At 46.4% G+C, this 14211-nt stretch overlaps 1 protein-coding gene across 13 annotated transcripts in view; it reads left to right on the top strand.

The window, feature by feature from the left end:
• Window positions 1-14211, top strand: part of CACNA1D (calcium voltage-gated channel subunit alpha1 D) — a 343694-nt gene that overhangs the window by 264496 nt on the left and 64987 nt on the right. For all 13 annotated transcript variants that reach the window (XM_019667401.1, XM_019667403.1, XM_019667402.1 and 10 more), the window contains 8 exons: window positions 2613-2719; window positions 4289-4376; window positions 5009-5116; window positions 5204-5256; window positions 6777-6923; window positions 8692-8893; window positions 10973-11131; window positions 12593-12703. In XM_019667401.1, the coding sequence (XP_019522946.1) occupies window positions 2613-2719; window positions 4289-4376; window positions 5009-5116; window positions 5204-5256; window positions 6777-6923; window positions 8692-8893; window positions 10973-11131; window positions 12593-12703 (975 nt within the window). The remainder of the gene's footprint in view (window positions 1-2612; window positions 2720-4288; window positions 4377-5008; window positions 5117-5203; window positions 5257-6776; window positions 6924-8691; window positions 8894-10972; window positions 11132-12592; window positions 12704-14211) is intronic.

The following is a 14211-nucleotide window of genomic DNA, read 5'->3' as shown; positions in this document are numbered from 1 at the left end:
CATACTCTAATGCAGCTGTAGCAAAATAATAGTTGCAATTCTTTGTTTACCTTCCAGACACTAGGTCATGCAGATTATGTCTTCACTGGTGCTTTTGCATTTCAGATCGGTTTGAAGGTTAACAGGTTATGCTGTGGTCCTGCGTCTGACACACAGCAAAGCAGTGTGAAGTACTTTTGTCTGTTTTTATTTTTTGTTTTCTGTGATCAAGCTTACGCTGTTTTTTTTTTTTTAAACCAAAGGATTTTTTGTATCCTTTGAAACTGTTCAATTTGTTTTTGCTGTTTCTTTTTAACCTTTGATGCATGTAGGAGCTACTTTGGCTTCATAATAGTGATTGGAAATTGTTCTGCTTTTCTTTATATATCCTCTGAAATACGTCAACTGATAACAGATACGTCACTGTATGAACTTTCTTCCACCCTTCCTGACAACAAAGTCAGGGGAAAAGCATTTATCCTATGAAGGGAATGTATCTCTTCTCGTTTCTTTGAGTAAATTATGTTTCAGTAGCCTAAAAGGGTAACACACTATTTCCTTGGCAACAGGATTTTCAAGATAACTTGGATCTATTTGTGTTAAAATATTTTATATCGGTTTTAATGAATGGGCTTACATTTACACAAACAAAAGGAACATTCTTTAACAGGACACCCTAAATGTATTGCCCATGCGTGAGCTAACAGGGACCGTTTCTGCCTGCAGTTTGTGTACTGATGATGAAGGTGAAGGCCACTCTGGGGTGAACTCATTCCTTATGTACCCAGAGGTCTGGAGACCAACAGCAGAGAGCCGAGAACCCCCCATACTTGCTAAATGGTGTGGGGTATTGTAGTACTGGACTGCATGGCCTGTGAACAACTATAAGAGCAACCATCTCCTCATGGGGAGATCAGCTGGGAAAGGAGGACTTTTAACCATAATTTTCTTTAAACCGTTTTTGAGTTTTTTGTGTGTGCACCTCAGGAAACAAATGTATTTTGTGTTAAGCTATTGTGGATCTTGGGCTCTTTACAAAATCTTCTATAAAATGAAACCTCAGTTAACATTGCTAGGGAGTGGCGTATTTCTTTTCTTTTGATGATTATGATGAAATGAAAATATTAGCATAACACCAGCTAACCATCCAACCTCTGTTTAAACATTTGTTAAAAATCTTCTAAAAATCTGAGTTCATTTTCCTTCCGTTAAGCAAGTGAATTTGATTGACAGTTCTGTCCTACGTCAGACCTGTGTGGGGGTCAGTGAGCAGATTCTAACAACCGTCTCCATGGTGAGGAGCACAGATGCAAAAAACACTGGGCGTGGGGTGCAAGGACAGATACCCAGCCTCTGCTTGATCCCAAGCTGCTTTTGTGTGTGTGTGTGTGTGATTTGCCTTCGCTTTCTCAAACTGAATGGGGGAAATGTTCTCCTTAATCTGTTCACCTGGTTAATTGAGGTTTTATTTTACTTTCCACGTTTTAGTTGAATAGTTACTTTCAGGCTTTGGAGCAAATAAGATACAGGTTTATTTAAAAGAAAAACATTATTGCTTTTCAATTTCTGTATATTTGCTTCAGTGACTTAACCTTCCAAGTCCTTCTTCATTTTGAAAGGATTTTAGAAAGTGGAAAATAAGCTAAAACAAGAGGATTCAGGAAATGGAGATTCACCAAAAAGCATGGGACATCTGAAATGGTGGTTCCTGGGGGCCCTGGGAAGATTTGGAAGGCTTTTTGGTTCGGTACATGTAAAGTTGCCATTTATGTAGGTCAAAAAAGGTTGAGTATTGGCAATTTCATATGATATAATTTATTAGTTCCCAGCTCTGCCTCTCCTCTCCTGTACTTATCTGAGCCTTCCTCCACTTATTTTCTTTCATGTAAACAGTAAATTTTGTATATTTTGCTGTTTTTACTCTGGGGAAATTCCTCATTAAACTCCTTTTCCATCGTCTCGAGAGCACCCACAGTGTGGGCTCCGAGTACACATGGCATGTGACTAGAGAGCAGTGAGCCTGACTTAGGTGAAACAGATGCATGTGACAACTTCCTACCCACACCTCGCATGTACTAGGGTAACTGAACTTGGAGGAGTTGTTTAAAATGGATGTATCGCTAAGGACTATTCGGAGCAGTAAGGAGCCTACCCAGGAAAATGCCAGTTTCTATTGAGACAGAGCCTGTCGGCATCCTAGGCCAGCTCCAGCACTTTTTCTAGTCCCCCAGATTGGGACAATGCAGGCTCTCCTGGGGTCTCAGAGGGGCCAGAGCCAGCATTTTAAGGGGAAGCCAAGTTGTCTGGGCAGCAGTTTTTGCCTGACAAGCATGGTCATGTGGACTCTCTCCTGAAACAGGCTCTGTGGGCATGCCAACGATGTATTCATATTTGAAATTTGTTGTCATTGTAATAAAGTCTAAACTGTTCTCTTCTTTTAAAATGTGCCTGAAATCAGCTGCCCTTTTTCCATTTTTGAGCAAATTATTCAGCTGCTCAGCCCTGTTGGTTTACATTTCTGGTTTCCTAACACACTTATTAGTAGTCATAGTTTTCTAGATTTTGTAAAGAGCCCAGGTTTCTTTTCCCCTGGAGAGAAATAACTGTAAATGCACCCTTGATTCTGCTTATAGATGACAACTTTTGGAGCTTTCCTCCACAAAGGGGCCTTCTGCAGGAACTACTTCAATCTGCTGGATATGCTGGTTGTCGGGGTGTCTCTGGTGTCATTTGGGATCCAGTAAGTACTCTGGGGTGTGGGTGTGTGTACACACAGGACTGTCGGGCAGGATGGTTTACATGAGGAATTTTACATAATTCATAAAGACTAGACATCATTTTAATGATTACATTTAGTTCATCTGGAAAAGCTTCATTTATGCCCATGCCAGAAAGCACTAGGATAATTAAAGCATTCTTGTGTTTCTCTCTCTTTTTATGCCTGCTGCTAGGTTGGGCTTATTACTTTCTGTGATATTTGCTTTCAACAGGGTGAGAGAAGCCAGGCTCTAGTATGGCTTCCTCCAGGGGCTGGCCCCAGGGCCTTGAGGGAATCCTTTCCCAGGGCCAGTTCCCCACCTGTACAGGAGCGGGTAGGACCAGGTGGCCTCTGGGGTCCCTTCCAGCTTAGACAGTGAAGGCTTCCCTTGATCACCAGGATATACCAGCTCTATGACCCCTTTCTTTTGGCCTTTCCACTTTTCATCTGGGAGGGAGCTTAGACAACACGTCAGTGCCCTAGATTCCTTTCCATGACATTTAGGGATTTCTGGTGGGGAATAGCTCAGGCTGCACCCTGCCTGCCTGCTGTACCCAGGGATCTGAGGCTCCGATGGGAGTGTGCAGGGGTGGCCTTGCTTTCCTGCTGACCTATAAAATACCACTGCTCAGGTGCTGACCATCAGTAGCCCCTATTTGAGAGCATGCGTGCACACCTCTGAGCTAAAGGTGAATGGAGAGGCTCTGTGCCCCTCAGGAGACCAAGAACTGCTGCCTGAAACAGCCCTCTGCAGTAGTAGTCCTCCTCACCTCCCACCCACCCGGCGGGGATAGCCATGTGGCCACAGCTTGGAAGGACATTCTCATCAGTATCTTTGCAACTCCTATAAACTCCCAGCTGCGCCTGACCCTCCAGCTGCAGCCCTTGCACGCTGCCTCCAAGCATGTGTTGCAGCCACACCCAGCCACCTGCCATGCTAAATGAGCTGCTCCCTCATCCAGGACCTGCCTGCCTGCCACCCCTGGGCCTGCAGCCCCTTCCCCCTTTGTCTAGCTAACCCCCACTCCCCGCAGACTCAGCTGGAGATCACCTCTCTGGGGGTGGGGGGCCTTCCGAGGCTCCCCAGGCTGCATCACCTCTCATGTCATACCTGCCACACAGAGTTGTGATTGCTTGCCAAACAGTGAACTCATTGAAGGCCAGAGAAGCCCAGCACCAAAGCACTGCAGCAGGGCTCCAAATTTAGAAAACAAAGCCAAACAAGTGAAACTGAACCCTAAAAGCCAAGTCTACCTAGTATATACATCAAGTGGAAAGAACAAAGTCAATTCCTAAATCGTGTCTCTGCCAAAGATAGCTGTGCACCTAAGTGAGTGCCCATGGGCCTGGCATAGGAGGTGCCATGGGTGTGGCCTGGAAGGAGAAGACCCATGCGTCTGTGAATCCTGGGGAGAGGTTAGCTCAGCTCACATGGGTCCCACCACATTGTGTAGTGGTAATAAAGGGAGAGCCAAATGAAATAACCTTAAAAGTATTTTATCCAGCTGTAAGACCCTCTGCTTTCTTCCTCCCCTCTGCTCTTTTCCTTAGATCCAGTGCCATCTCTGTTGTGAAGATTCTAAGGGTCTTAAGGGTCCTGAGGCCGCTCAGGGCAATCAACAGAGCAAAAGGACTTAAGGTTTGGGCTTCTCTCCCCCGGGCTGGGCTTGCTTTGGTGGGGTTAGCAGTAGTCACTGACTTTCCTAGGCCAGAGCCGGACTGAGGCCTGATGGATTTTAAAGTGGGTTGTATGTTTGGAAAACACATTTCTACCTATTTTCTACCTATCTGCCTCTGCCAAGTGCTGATAGCATTTTTAACTATTATCATTTTCTTTATTTTTATTCATTTAAGGTATTTTCTTTATGTGATTACTGTTGATTTATCACTATTTTCATTATTAGTAGCATTTATTTTAGTTTTTAAACCCATTCTCATGCAGGTTATATAAAAGGCCAGATGGTTTGCATTTTCCTAAGTCCTTTAATGGGGTGCCAGGCAGTGCTGCATCCTGTGGCATTTCTTCTGACTAAACTAATTGCTTTGGAGGAAACCACGGAGGGGCCCATTTACAGGGTACCCCTCCCAGACAGCCATGAGGCACTAGGGGGTAATGTTCTGCAGATAACTACCTGAAAAACAGCACCACAAATTTGGAAAATCATATAGAAATAAACGAAGAAAATCTTGGCTGGCTTTAGCTCTCTCTGTGGCTAAGACAACAAAGGCAAGTAATAACCCTCCATCCTCTCCCTGCTGCCCTCTCCCCAGCACGTCGTCCAGTGCGTCTTTGTGGCCATCCGGACAATTGGCAACATCATGATCGTCACCACCCTTCTCCAGTTCATGTTTGCCTGCATCGGGGTCCAGTTGTTCAAGGTACAGGGACGTGCCTGGGAGCACGAGGCCCAGCTGATCTTTTCCGGGGGAAGCCCGCCTTTGACTGCCTGTCTGTTTTGTATCCAGGGCAAGTTCTACCGCTGCACGGATGAAGCCAAAAGTAACCCTGAAGAATGCAGGTGAGTGTCCTGAACACAGGAGTGGGGAGTTTGGAAGAGCAAATAGAAGACCGCAAGGATTCACTTGGGCTGGCATTTCAGAAGTCTCATCACAGACCACAAGAGGCCCGTGTGCTCAGCTCACGGCTGGAGACATGGAGGGTTTTTGTTCTTGTTTCATTTGAGGTGAAAGTCATATAACATAAAATTAACCATTTTAAACTGCACAATTCAGTGGCATTTAGTACAGCCATGGGTTGGGGGCAAACACCACCTCTATCTATTGGGCTGTTGGAAAAGTCATGATGCATTTTTGCAACAAAAAAAAGAAAAAATATGTCATGACTTTTCCAACAAGCCAATAGTTCCAAAGCTTTTCATCACGCCCAAGGAATAGATATGTGGCTTTTGATGTTTGGGAGAGAATCTGTAAACTGGAGGGAAAGAAAACCCCACTAAAACCTAAAATAACAATGATGAAATGCCCCAGAAAGCTCACCCTACAGCCACGTGGATGATTTTTCCCCAAACCGGAGCTCGAACCTCAGCTCCCTGTGTTCAGGTGCTGGCTACCTTCTTCTGATAGGTTTCTAGGCTGCTTCTCTCCTCTGGCTCCCGACACCCACATTTTGGCCATATTTCCATTCACAAGAACGGGCAGAGGAGAGAGAAGCTGGGAAATACTCATGCCTCTTATCCCAAGCTGTCCAGAAGAACGTGAAGGCAGACCCGGAAACCATTGCCTACAGTTCTAAGACTGCAGAAGGGCTCTGCAGAAGTCCGTGTTTCCCCATCTGTTTGAGATGTCAATGAGGTCTGCTTATGTCACTGCTTATTTTCATTTGGGGTTTCTTTTCAGCAAAAGGTGTGGTCATAGAGCACAACTGCAATGTGGCTGTGGCTCTGCACTGCCACGGGCACCATTCAGGTGGGCTGTGGAGTGGAGGGCGCCCCCTGGAGTTGAGCAGCACAGTAGCAGTGTGAAGACACCTCCCCTGCCGTCTTTAAGCCTCTGCTTCCTCACCTGTGAAATAAAGACATTGGACTCCTTCCGAAAACGAAATTCTATGAGAAATATTATGTGCCAGAAATTACAGAATTCTCTGGAAAGAAAACTGGGAATATTGTTACTATAAAGAGAAGGAAATTGATTAAAACTAAAATGCAGATAAGAGGATACCTTGGCTTGTTTCCCAGAACTTCTGGAATTCTCCACAGCCAGTGTTTGATTCTTCAATGTATACTTTGAGCCCATTGTATATGAGAGATGTTTATTATTTGGTAGTTTTCATTTGTTATCAGGCATATGCCGGGCGTCTGCCTAGTTGCTCTGGAGAATACTCCCTAAACTAGTAGTTACTCAATGGTTATTTGAACTGGAGAGTAGATTAAATGCATGGTAAGAAAAAGAGAAACACAGACTGTGCAGTGCTCAGCTCTGTGACTTGGCTTGAGCGTGACTGCCTAGAGGTGTGGGGTTGGGGCAGCCGTGACTGGTTTCACGTCAAGCCAAGATGAGCCACATTTCTTTTCCTCTCTAGGGGGCTTTTCATCCTCTACAAGGATGGGGATGTTGATAACCCTGTGGTCCGTGAGAGGGTCTGGCAAAACAGCGATTTCAACTTTGACAATGTCCTCTCTGCTATGATGGCGCTTTTCACGGTCTCCACTTTTGAGGGCTGGCCTGAGTAAGTATAGAGGTTGGACGTCTTCAGGGAGGCTCCTCCTTGCTTTGGGGCACTGTAGGCTGAGCTATCTCTCCTGGAATGAGGCGTGCTTTTTTTCTTCACAGAGTCAGGCTTTTCCTATGACTTTTAAACTTTGGGCCACTTCTTGGCCCGCAGGGCTCCTCTGTCTGATTAGGCAAGTGATTAACCTTTGCGGCCAGCTGACAGGACTCTTGGATTTGGGAAGCAGGGATGTCATAGATCCCAGGCAGGGGGTTCTGAGATGCCTCTGGGAAGCATTTCTGGATGGGAACGGGGAGTCCTTAGATCCATTTGTCATGCCAACTCCCATTGGTAGCCATGTCACTAAAGCTGCCATTACACTAAAGGGGGTCTTGATAGTGTCCCAAACCAACCATCCCTCCCTCCCTCCCTCCACTTGTTCCTAGTACTAATATAATCCAGGCACGGCGGCTGTTATTGTGCCATGTCTTTCACTGATGCACTGACTTGCTCATTCATAAAATGTGCTTTCGATACCAGCTCCCTGCAACATGCTATGTTAGGCACTGTGGAAGAACCAGTTGTCTCGACTTGCTTCCTCCCTTCAGAGCCCAAATCCAATTAGAGCGCCAGGCAGTGAAACCAGGGGGGAGGGTGTGGTGTGTCAGAGATGTGCAGAATAGGATCCTGAAGAATGGCTAGGATTTTGCTGGGTCAAGTAAGAAAAACAGAAAGCAGGAAGGAGGTAGAATACAAAAGGAGGCTCTCTTGTACTTTTGTTACTCTCTGTGTTCTGGTGCCCCACCCACCTCCAGCTCCTGCCACCAGAGCACATATACTTAGACCGAGTCCTGAATGTCAAGTTCCCATGCCCAGAGGATCTGTAAAAGGTGGATAGGCTGGCCTCCTCAAGCTGGCGGAACCCTCTGGATGCATGGGAGAGCTGTAGATCTTTACAGGAGTTCCTGTGGGGTAAAGGATGGCTGGGTGGGGCTTGTTTATTAGGGAATTGGTCTGGGGGGAAGAGGCATGGAGTAAGACCCTTCACTCCTACAGAAGTTTTGAGTCTCAGGTTTTGAACACTGCGTTATCAAATCAGGGTGGCAGCCGAGGGGAAATGAACAAATTTGAGACTTGGAGCTCAGAGGAGCTGGACTCAAGTCCTGGCTCTGGCCCCAAGGAGGGTGACCTGAGGCACTTAAATCCCTCTCTGGGGATGACAGTGACGTCTGCCTTTCCAGATGGATGTGAAAGGGCATAGCACAGTGCATGCAGGGTGTGGGTGCCTTGGAAGTGATGAATCTGCATCAGAATGAGGGTGAATTTCATGTGGGGGTTTTACAGTAATTTCTCCTCTTCCTGTTTCGCTGGGCATACATTTAATTTCAGGGCATATTTCAGTTTGGGGAAGCTCTCTGAGTTCTTTGGAAGTCCCTGCTTGCCTGCTGTTGTCTTTGTCATTGTGTATAGTTTTCAGTTCTTCCAGTGTCTAACATGAGCCTTTTTTCCCCTTTTCTGTCTGTTGTTGAATATTTGTGAAATATTTTGGTTTTTTTTCAGTTGTCTAGACATCCATCAACGAATATATCCTAGTTGTCCCCCACCTAGGTCTGGGCTACCTGTAGCCCTGCTGTGTCCAGGGGTCGTGGATGGGGCTCTAGTCAGAGGTCTGACAGTCAGTGCCCACGGTGGCATTCAGAAGAGGGACATGCCGGGCAGGCAGTGGGGCTGAGCTGCCTGGGCTGAGAGGCATGGGCAGTGCTCACTCGGTCCTTCTGCTCTCCAGGTTGCTGTACAAAGCCATCGACTCAAATGGAGAGAATGTTGGCCCTATCTACAACTACCGCGTGGAGATCTCCATCTTCTTCATCATCTACATCATCATCGTCGCTTTCTTCATGATGAACATCTTCGTGGGTTTCGTCATTGTCACCTTCCAGGAGCAGGGAGAGAAAGAGTATAAGAACTGTGAGCTGGACAAAAATCAGGTTAAAGTCACACACTGTTTGGGCTTCCGTCCCTCAAGCAGGAGAGGAATGACTTTGCTTTTGATGGTTTCCCCATGCACAGAGAAGGGCGCCACCTGTGTCTGGCCTGGGGCTTCGGCCCTACTCAGAGCACACCCGTGGCCAGTTTGAGTCATCACTGTTGAAAGTTAGGTCCCCAGATACAGATTTGACTTTGTAATTGTGGAATCCACCCCCAGACCTGTGGGTGAGAAGTCAGAGAGGTGCTTGGGCTACCTTCTGTGGTCGTGATCCATTAGTGACAGCTCAGAATCTTGTAGAGTGGTGTGCCCAAGGGCCAGAAGGCACCCAGTAAAGCTCCCAGAGTTGCTAATGACAGATGGTTTTTTATCTCCTCAACCTCAGCACTGTTGATGTTTTAGCCTGGGTAATTCTTCTGGTGTTTTGTAGGATTTTTAGCAGCATCCCTGGCCTCTACTCACTAGATTCCAGTAGCACTCCCCTTTACCCCCACCTCAACTCGTTTTTGGTGACAACTGAAAACATCTCCAGTCATTGCCAAATGACTGCTGACTTAGGAAGAAGTACACTATCACACCACAGGGAAAGTCACTAACTTTAAATTTAGGACTGAGATTGCACTGGCATCAGTCTCTTTTTATCTAGCATCTTGTTTCAACCAACCTGATGGAAGCAGGGGCTTTGGTTCTGATTGTGTGATGGTGTGAGGGAGCCAAGAGACCTGTGTCTGGTCCCGTTCGACCTGCACCTGCTCTGTGACTATGGGTGTGTCTCTGCTCCTCTCTGGGCTTGTTCCCTTATCTCTAAATTGAGGGCATTGAGAAGTTGCTTTTAGAGATCTCTTTCAGCCTTAAAAGATTGTGAGATCGAGATTCTGCTCTGGGAGTTTCCTGCAGGCCCTCTATCGGTAGCATCTTTTTGATGATGACAGAGTGAGCAAGAGTCATCTGCCAGCCAGGGCTTCCTGGGGGAAGTGGCTGTGGTGAGGCTGTCTGTCTTGGGCTGCAGCCATACCCGTTTGGGGGGGGGGGGGAAATGAGGGCACCCCTGGCTTGGTTTGTAGGAAGATGTTGCTTTGAGTTGTCAGGGAATCCCTTCAGATTCCACCATTGACGGTCAGAGGGAGGCCTGGCCCAGCTCTGCACCCCCACCAAGGAAGAAGAGTGTCAGGACAAAGCCTGGGCCAGCCAGGCAGCACCAGAGCTTAACTTGTGTCCTCCATGAGGTCCAGAACAGGCTCGCATCAGGGGTCCCTGAAGTCCGTGTGTGAGGTCACAGCAGGACCAGCTCCTAGACAGAAAGAACCTGTCTGAGGTCAGAACCCAGAGTCCAGGCAGAAGAATGGGGGTAGGTCTGGGCCTAGGAGCAAGCAAGGCCTGGTGCTGAGCTCTCGGGGCTAGAGGCTCCCTCTGCTCTTCCTGCAAAGGGTGGAACAGTCTCAGCCCCAGAGTGAAGGGCAGTGCTCTGGCTATCATTACTGACCCAGAGGTCAGAGAACACAACAAACTCCCGAGTTTCAAAAGCTCCCAGATAGACACATAGCTAGCTCACCATTAGACACTTAGAGTTAACACATGCCGGCTGCTGAGAGGTGGCTTGTGAGGGCCCCACTGGAGCAGCCAGGGGGCTCCAGTCTTGGGCAGTGAGCCCAGCCCCCCTGGTTCTTGAGGATTTCTGTGCCTCTCATGACATGGTTTCCTTCCCTGGAGGACAGCCTGGGCAGTACAGATGTAATCCAGCAGCATAGAGGAAAGGCAGGAATAAACTTGGGGTAAGGCCTTTTGTCTCTGCTTGTGTACTGTCGGACCTCAGGCGGGCAGTTCACAGCTCTGAACTCAGCTTCGTAACGAGGAAAATGGAAACAGACTGGGGGATCAGAAGAGGTGACGGGGCTAGGGGCCCTTTGTCAGTGATGCAGAGTGGTGTCCATTGGGGTTGTCCAGTAGTTTTCCTGATCGTCCTGGCTACCCCCGCTCTCCCCAGCAGGTGCTGCGTCGGCTCTTTAAGAGCAGGTAAGAACTGCGTCTTCCTTCCGTAGACGTGCTCAGGACCCCTTGTTGCTCTTTTCTACCATTGCAGCGTCAGTGTGTTGAATACGCCTTGAAAGCACGTCCCTTGCGGAGATACATCCCCAAAAACCCCTACCAGTACAAGTTCTGGTACGTGGTGAACTCCTCTCCTTTCGAATACATGATGTTTGTCCTCATCATGCTCAACACACTCTGCTTGGCCATGCAGGTAAAAATGGAGGCACGTGGAGATGGGGATCATGTCTGGGCCCCTGTACAGTCCCATGCCCCAAATTCTGAGGGTGGAGGACCACCCCTTCACAAGAGGATGGGCTTGATTTTCTTATGAGCCTGAGCTGTAGTTTGGCCAGCGTCCCATTCTTGGCTAACAGTTGTCACGGTAGGCGTTTAAGATCACTCTTTTGATTACGAGACTGTCTGTACAGCGTGACCATAGGAAACATTTCCATGGAGCCTAAGTGTGGCGCTCAGTTCTATGAACCTTCACTGTGGGCCTGCTGTGGCCAGCGAGTGCTCGAGGGCTAGAACTCTGTCTGTGTAGAGTTGGACAGAAAGGGGTTTCAACCGTGACTTTACTCCTTACCAGCTGGCGACCTTGGGAAAGTTATTTAAATCCCCCGAGGCTGTTTTCTGTATTCATAAAATGGGAAGTCTCTCAGACCTGCCTCAGAAATAAAGTTTATGCTGGATAAGTCACGTCAGGCACTTTCTTCTCGGCTGGTCACAGAGTAAACACCCAATGTTGAAAACAACATGTGAGTCACATTCCTGTCCTCAGGGAGCTCTCGGTATGGTAGTGGGGAATCTTCCAGTTCATGGAGGACTGAGGTTGACCTGCATTACAGCTATTCCTTTTTCACACTGGAGGCAAGGAGTGCAGCTCACTTCTGTTGGCCAAGTAGGATTGCAGTGTTAATGGTCTTAACACCGTTATTTATAATGTAAGGTAACATAACGTAATATAACATAATGTAACATAACATAATTAACACTGTAATTAACAGTATTAACAGTGAGCCTTTCCAGCAGTTATGTAATTGAGTTGCACTGAGACAACAAGCAAAGACCAAGGTCTAGATTCAGTTTTCACACTGACTTTAAGAACTTGAGCAAATCAAACCAACTCCCAGTGCTGTCTGGAAAATGGGTCTGAAGACAGCCAAGGATACATGTTCTGGCACTTTCCTTACATTTAAGAATTGTTTATGCATGAGAAAGACCATATGCTGATGTAGGGAAAAGGGTGAAGTCAAGATGATACTGCCTTTTACTGAACGTAGAACTAAATGGCATAAAGTTCATCCCTAACCAAATCCTACCTTTATTCATAGACATTTGGGTGGGTTCTGCATTGTGCCTGGGTCAAGGCCCTGAATACCAATCCTGCTAGAAGAAAGGGCGGGTTCGTTTTATCCTGAGCAGAGGAAATGGATGTCTTTCCCCTTCATCTTCCAGTCACACTTGTCAAGGCCCCCTGCACTCGGTGGGGAGGCCTATGACCTCAAATGCAGTGCCAGTGGAGTCACTGGGTGGGAGAGGGTGCTGGACAGTGGAGATTTCCTGTATGTCCAAGTAAGGGGTGGACCTGCGGGGAGTAGAGGGCTGGGGGCCTCATTTTGTGGATTTTGGAATGGGCCTCTGAGAATGGCGCGTGTGTCTTCATCCACAGCACTATGAGCAGTCCAAGATGTTTAATGATGCCATGGACATCCTGAACATGGTCTTCACTGGGGTCTTCACCGTCGAGATGGTTTTGAAAGTCATTGCATTTAAACCTAAGGTGAGTTGCTGAGCCCGCTTTTCAAAGGCTGTTGCTGAATCACCCCAGAGAAGCACCCGCTTCCTGTTAGTCTTGTGTTGCTGAATTATGCTGAATTGTTCTGGCCGCTAACTGGGTTATCACCTGAGAACATTAAAATCTGATTAGGGCCTCTATATACATATGGGAAAATAAATCTTCAAAAACAAAACCTCATAAAAACAATTCTGAGAAAAAGAAGAGGGGAGGAGAGAGTTGGGAATTTGTAGAATGGAGATTGTTTTGAAACTTGATTTTCTGTTTCTAGAACAGCATCGATCATGCAGTCTCAGGGAAATTTGCTTTATTACTTGAGCACTGGAGACATTGTTTGAATGTAACTCATCAGAAAGAATTTGGCCCTGATTTTACTTTTAGATTTCCAGGATAAAGACTCTGGTTTTATTTGTTCTTGGTCTACAATATCCTTTTTCCACCTTTTATGGAAAGTTCTACCAGCTGTAGACCTCTCATAGCCATACCAGTTTTTAAATTTAATTTAGAAAAATTTTACTTGAAGACAAAACAAGACAGGAAATGTGTTAAACTCTGTTGGACTACTCAGCATATTTTGTCTCCTTTAGGAGGGAGGGAGTCCATTTCCACAATGTCTGTAGTATAAAAGGCAGGTAGTGCAATAGCATGTTGAAGAGCACGCATGGTTCTGGGTTCAGATTTCCCACTCTTCTCTAGCTAATCAAGCAAGTTCCTTAACTGCTCTGTGCTTCAATTTCCTCATTCATAAAATGAGGACTCTATTTCATAGGGCGCTTGTGAGGAGGAAGAATCACTATACGTGCCATGCTTAAATGAGTGCCTGGCAAGCAGTACCATGCTGTAGATGTGTCAGTTCTGTTACTATGACCACGACGACCACCACCCCCACCATCTTCAACTAATGATGTTCCCTGGTTCTAAAACTCTAGACAAAGGAGGAAATTCTGGCTGAGCTGTGGAACATTTGATCCTTAGTTTCTTTTCCAGTTGCTAGTGCTTTTCTAACAACTCTCAGAGTTCGAGAATCACAGAGTTCAGTGACCCAGTTATGTGTTCATCTGTGTGTATGGTATCTGAGAACACTAATTTAAGACTTGGATTATAAAATGATGATTTCACATACACCATACTTACATGGAATTCTAATTCAAAACTGTTCCTTTCTTTAATTTGAATTAATTTCTGTGCAATTTCTACCAGCTCTTTGTGGACCCAAAAGAGAGGACACTTGTAAGTGACCAATTGGGGTGATTGCAGTGGCGTCAAATTCGGCACTTTATGCATGGCCAGGTGTTATTTACTGTGACTTGTCCATATCTACATATATAAACATTTCCTCCTCTTCCAAATTCATCTTAATTTCCTTTGGAAATTTTGGTTTGCTTCCCACTCACCTATACTTCTTTGAATAATGTTTTTCTGGACTGATGGAAAAGTTTGCAAAGAAGATCAAAAGTACTTGAGAAATGGAATGCAGACTGTATCTATGGAGC

The sequence above is a fragment of the Hipposideros armiger genome, unplaced genomic scaffold, assembly GCF_001890085.2.
Source record: "Hipposideros armiger isolate ML-2016 unplaced genomic scaffold, ASM189008v1 scaffold_496, whole genome shotgun sequence".
NCBI classification, from domain to species: Eukaryota; Metazoa; Chordata; class Mammalia; order Chiroptera; family Hipposideridae; genus Hipposideros; species Hipposideros armiger.
The sequence above is the reverse complement of the archived record's forward strand: the minus strand, read 5'-3'. Positions and strand labels throughout refer to the sequence as shown.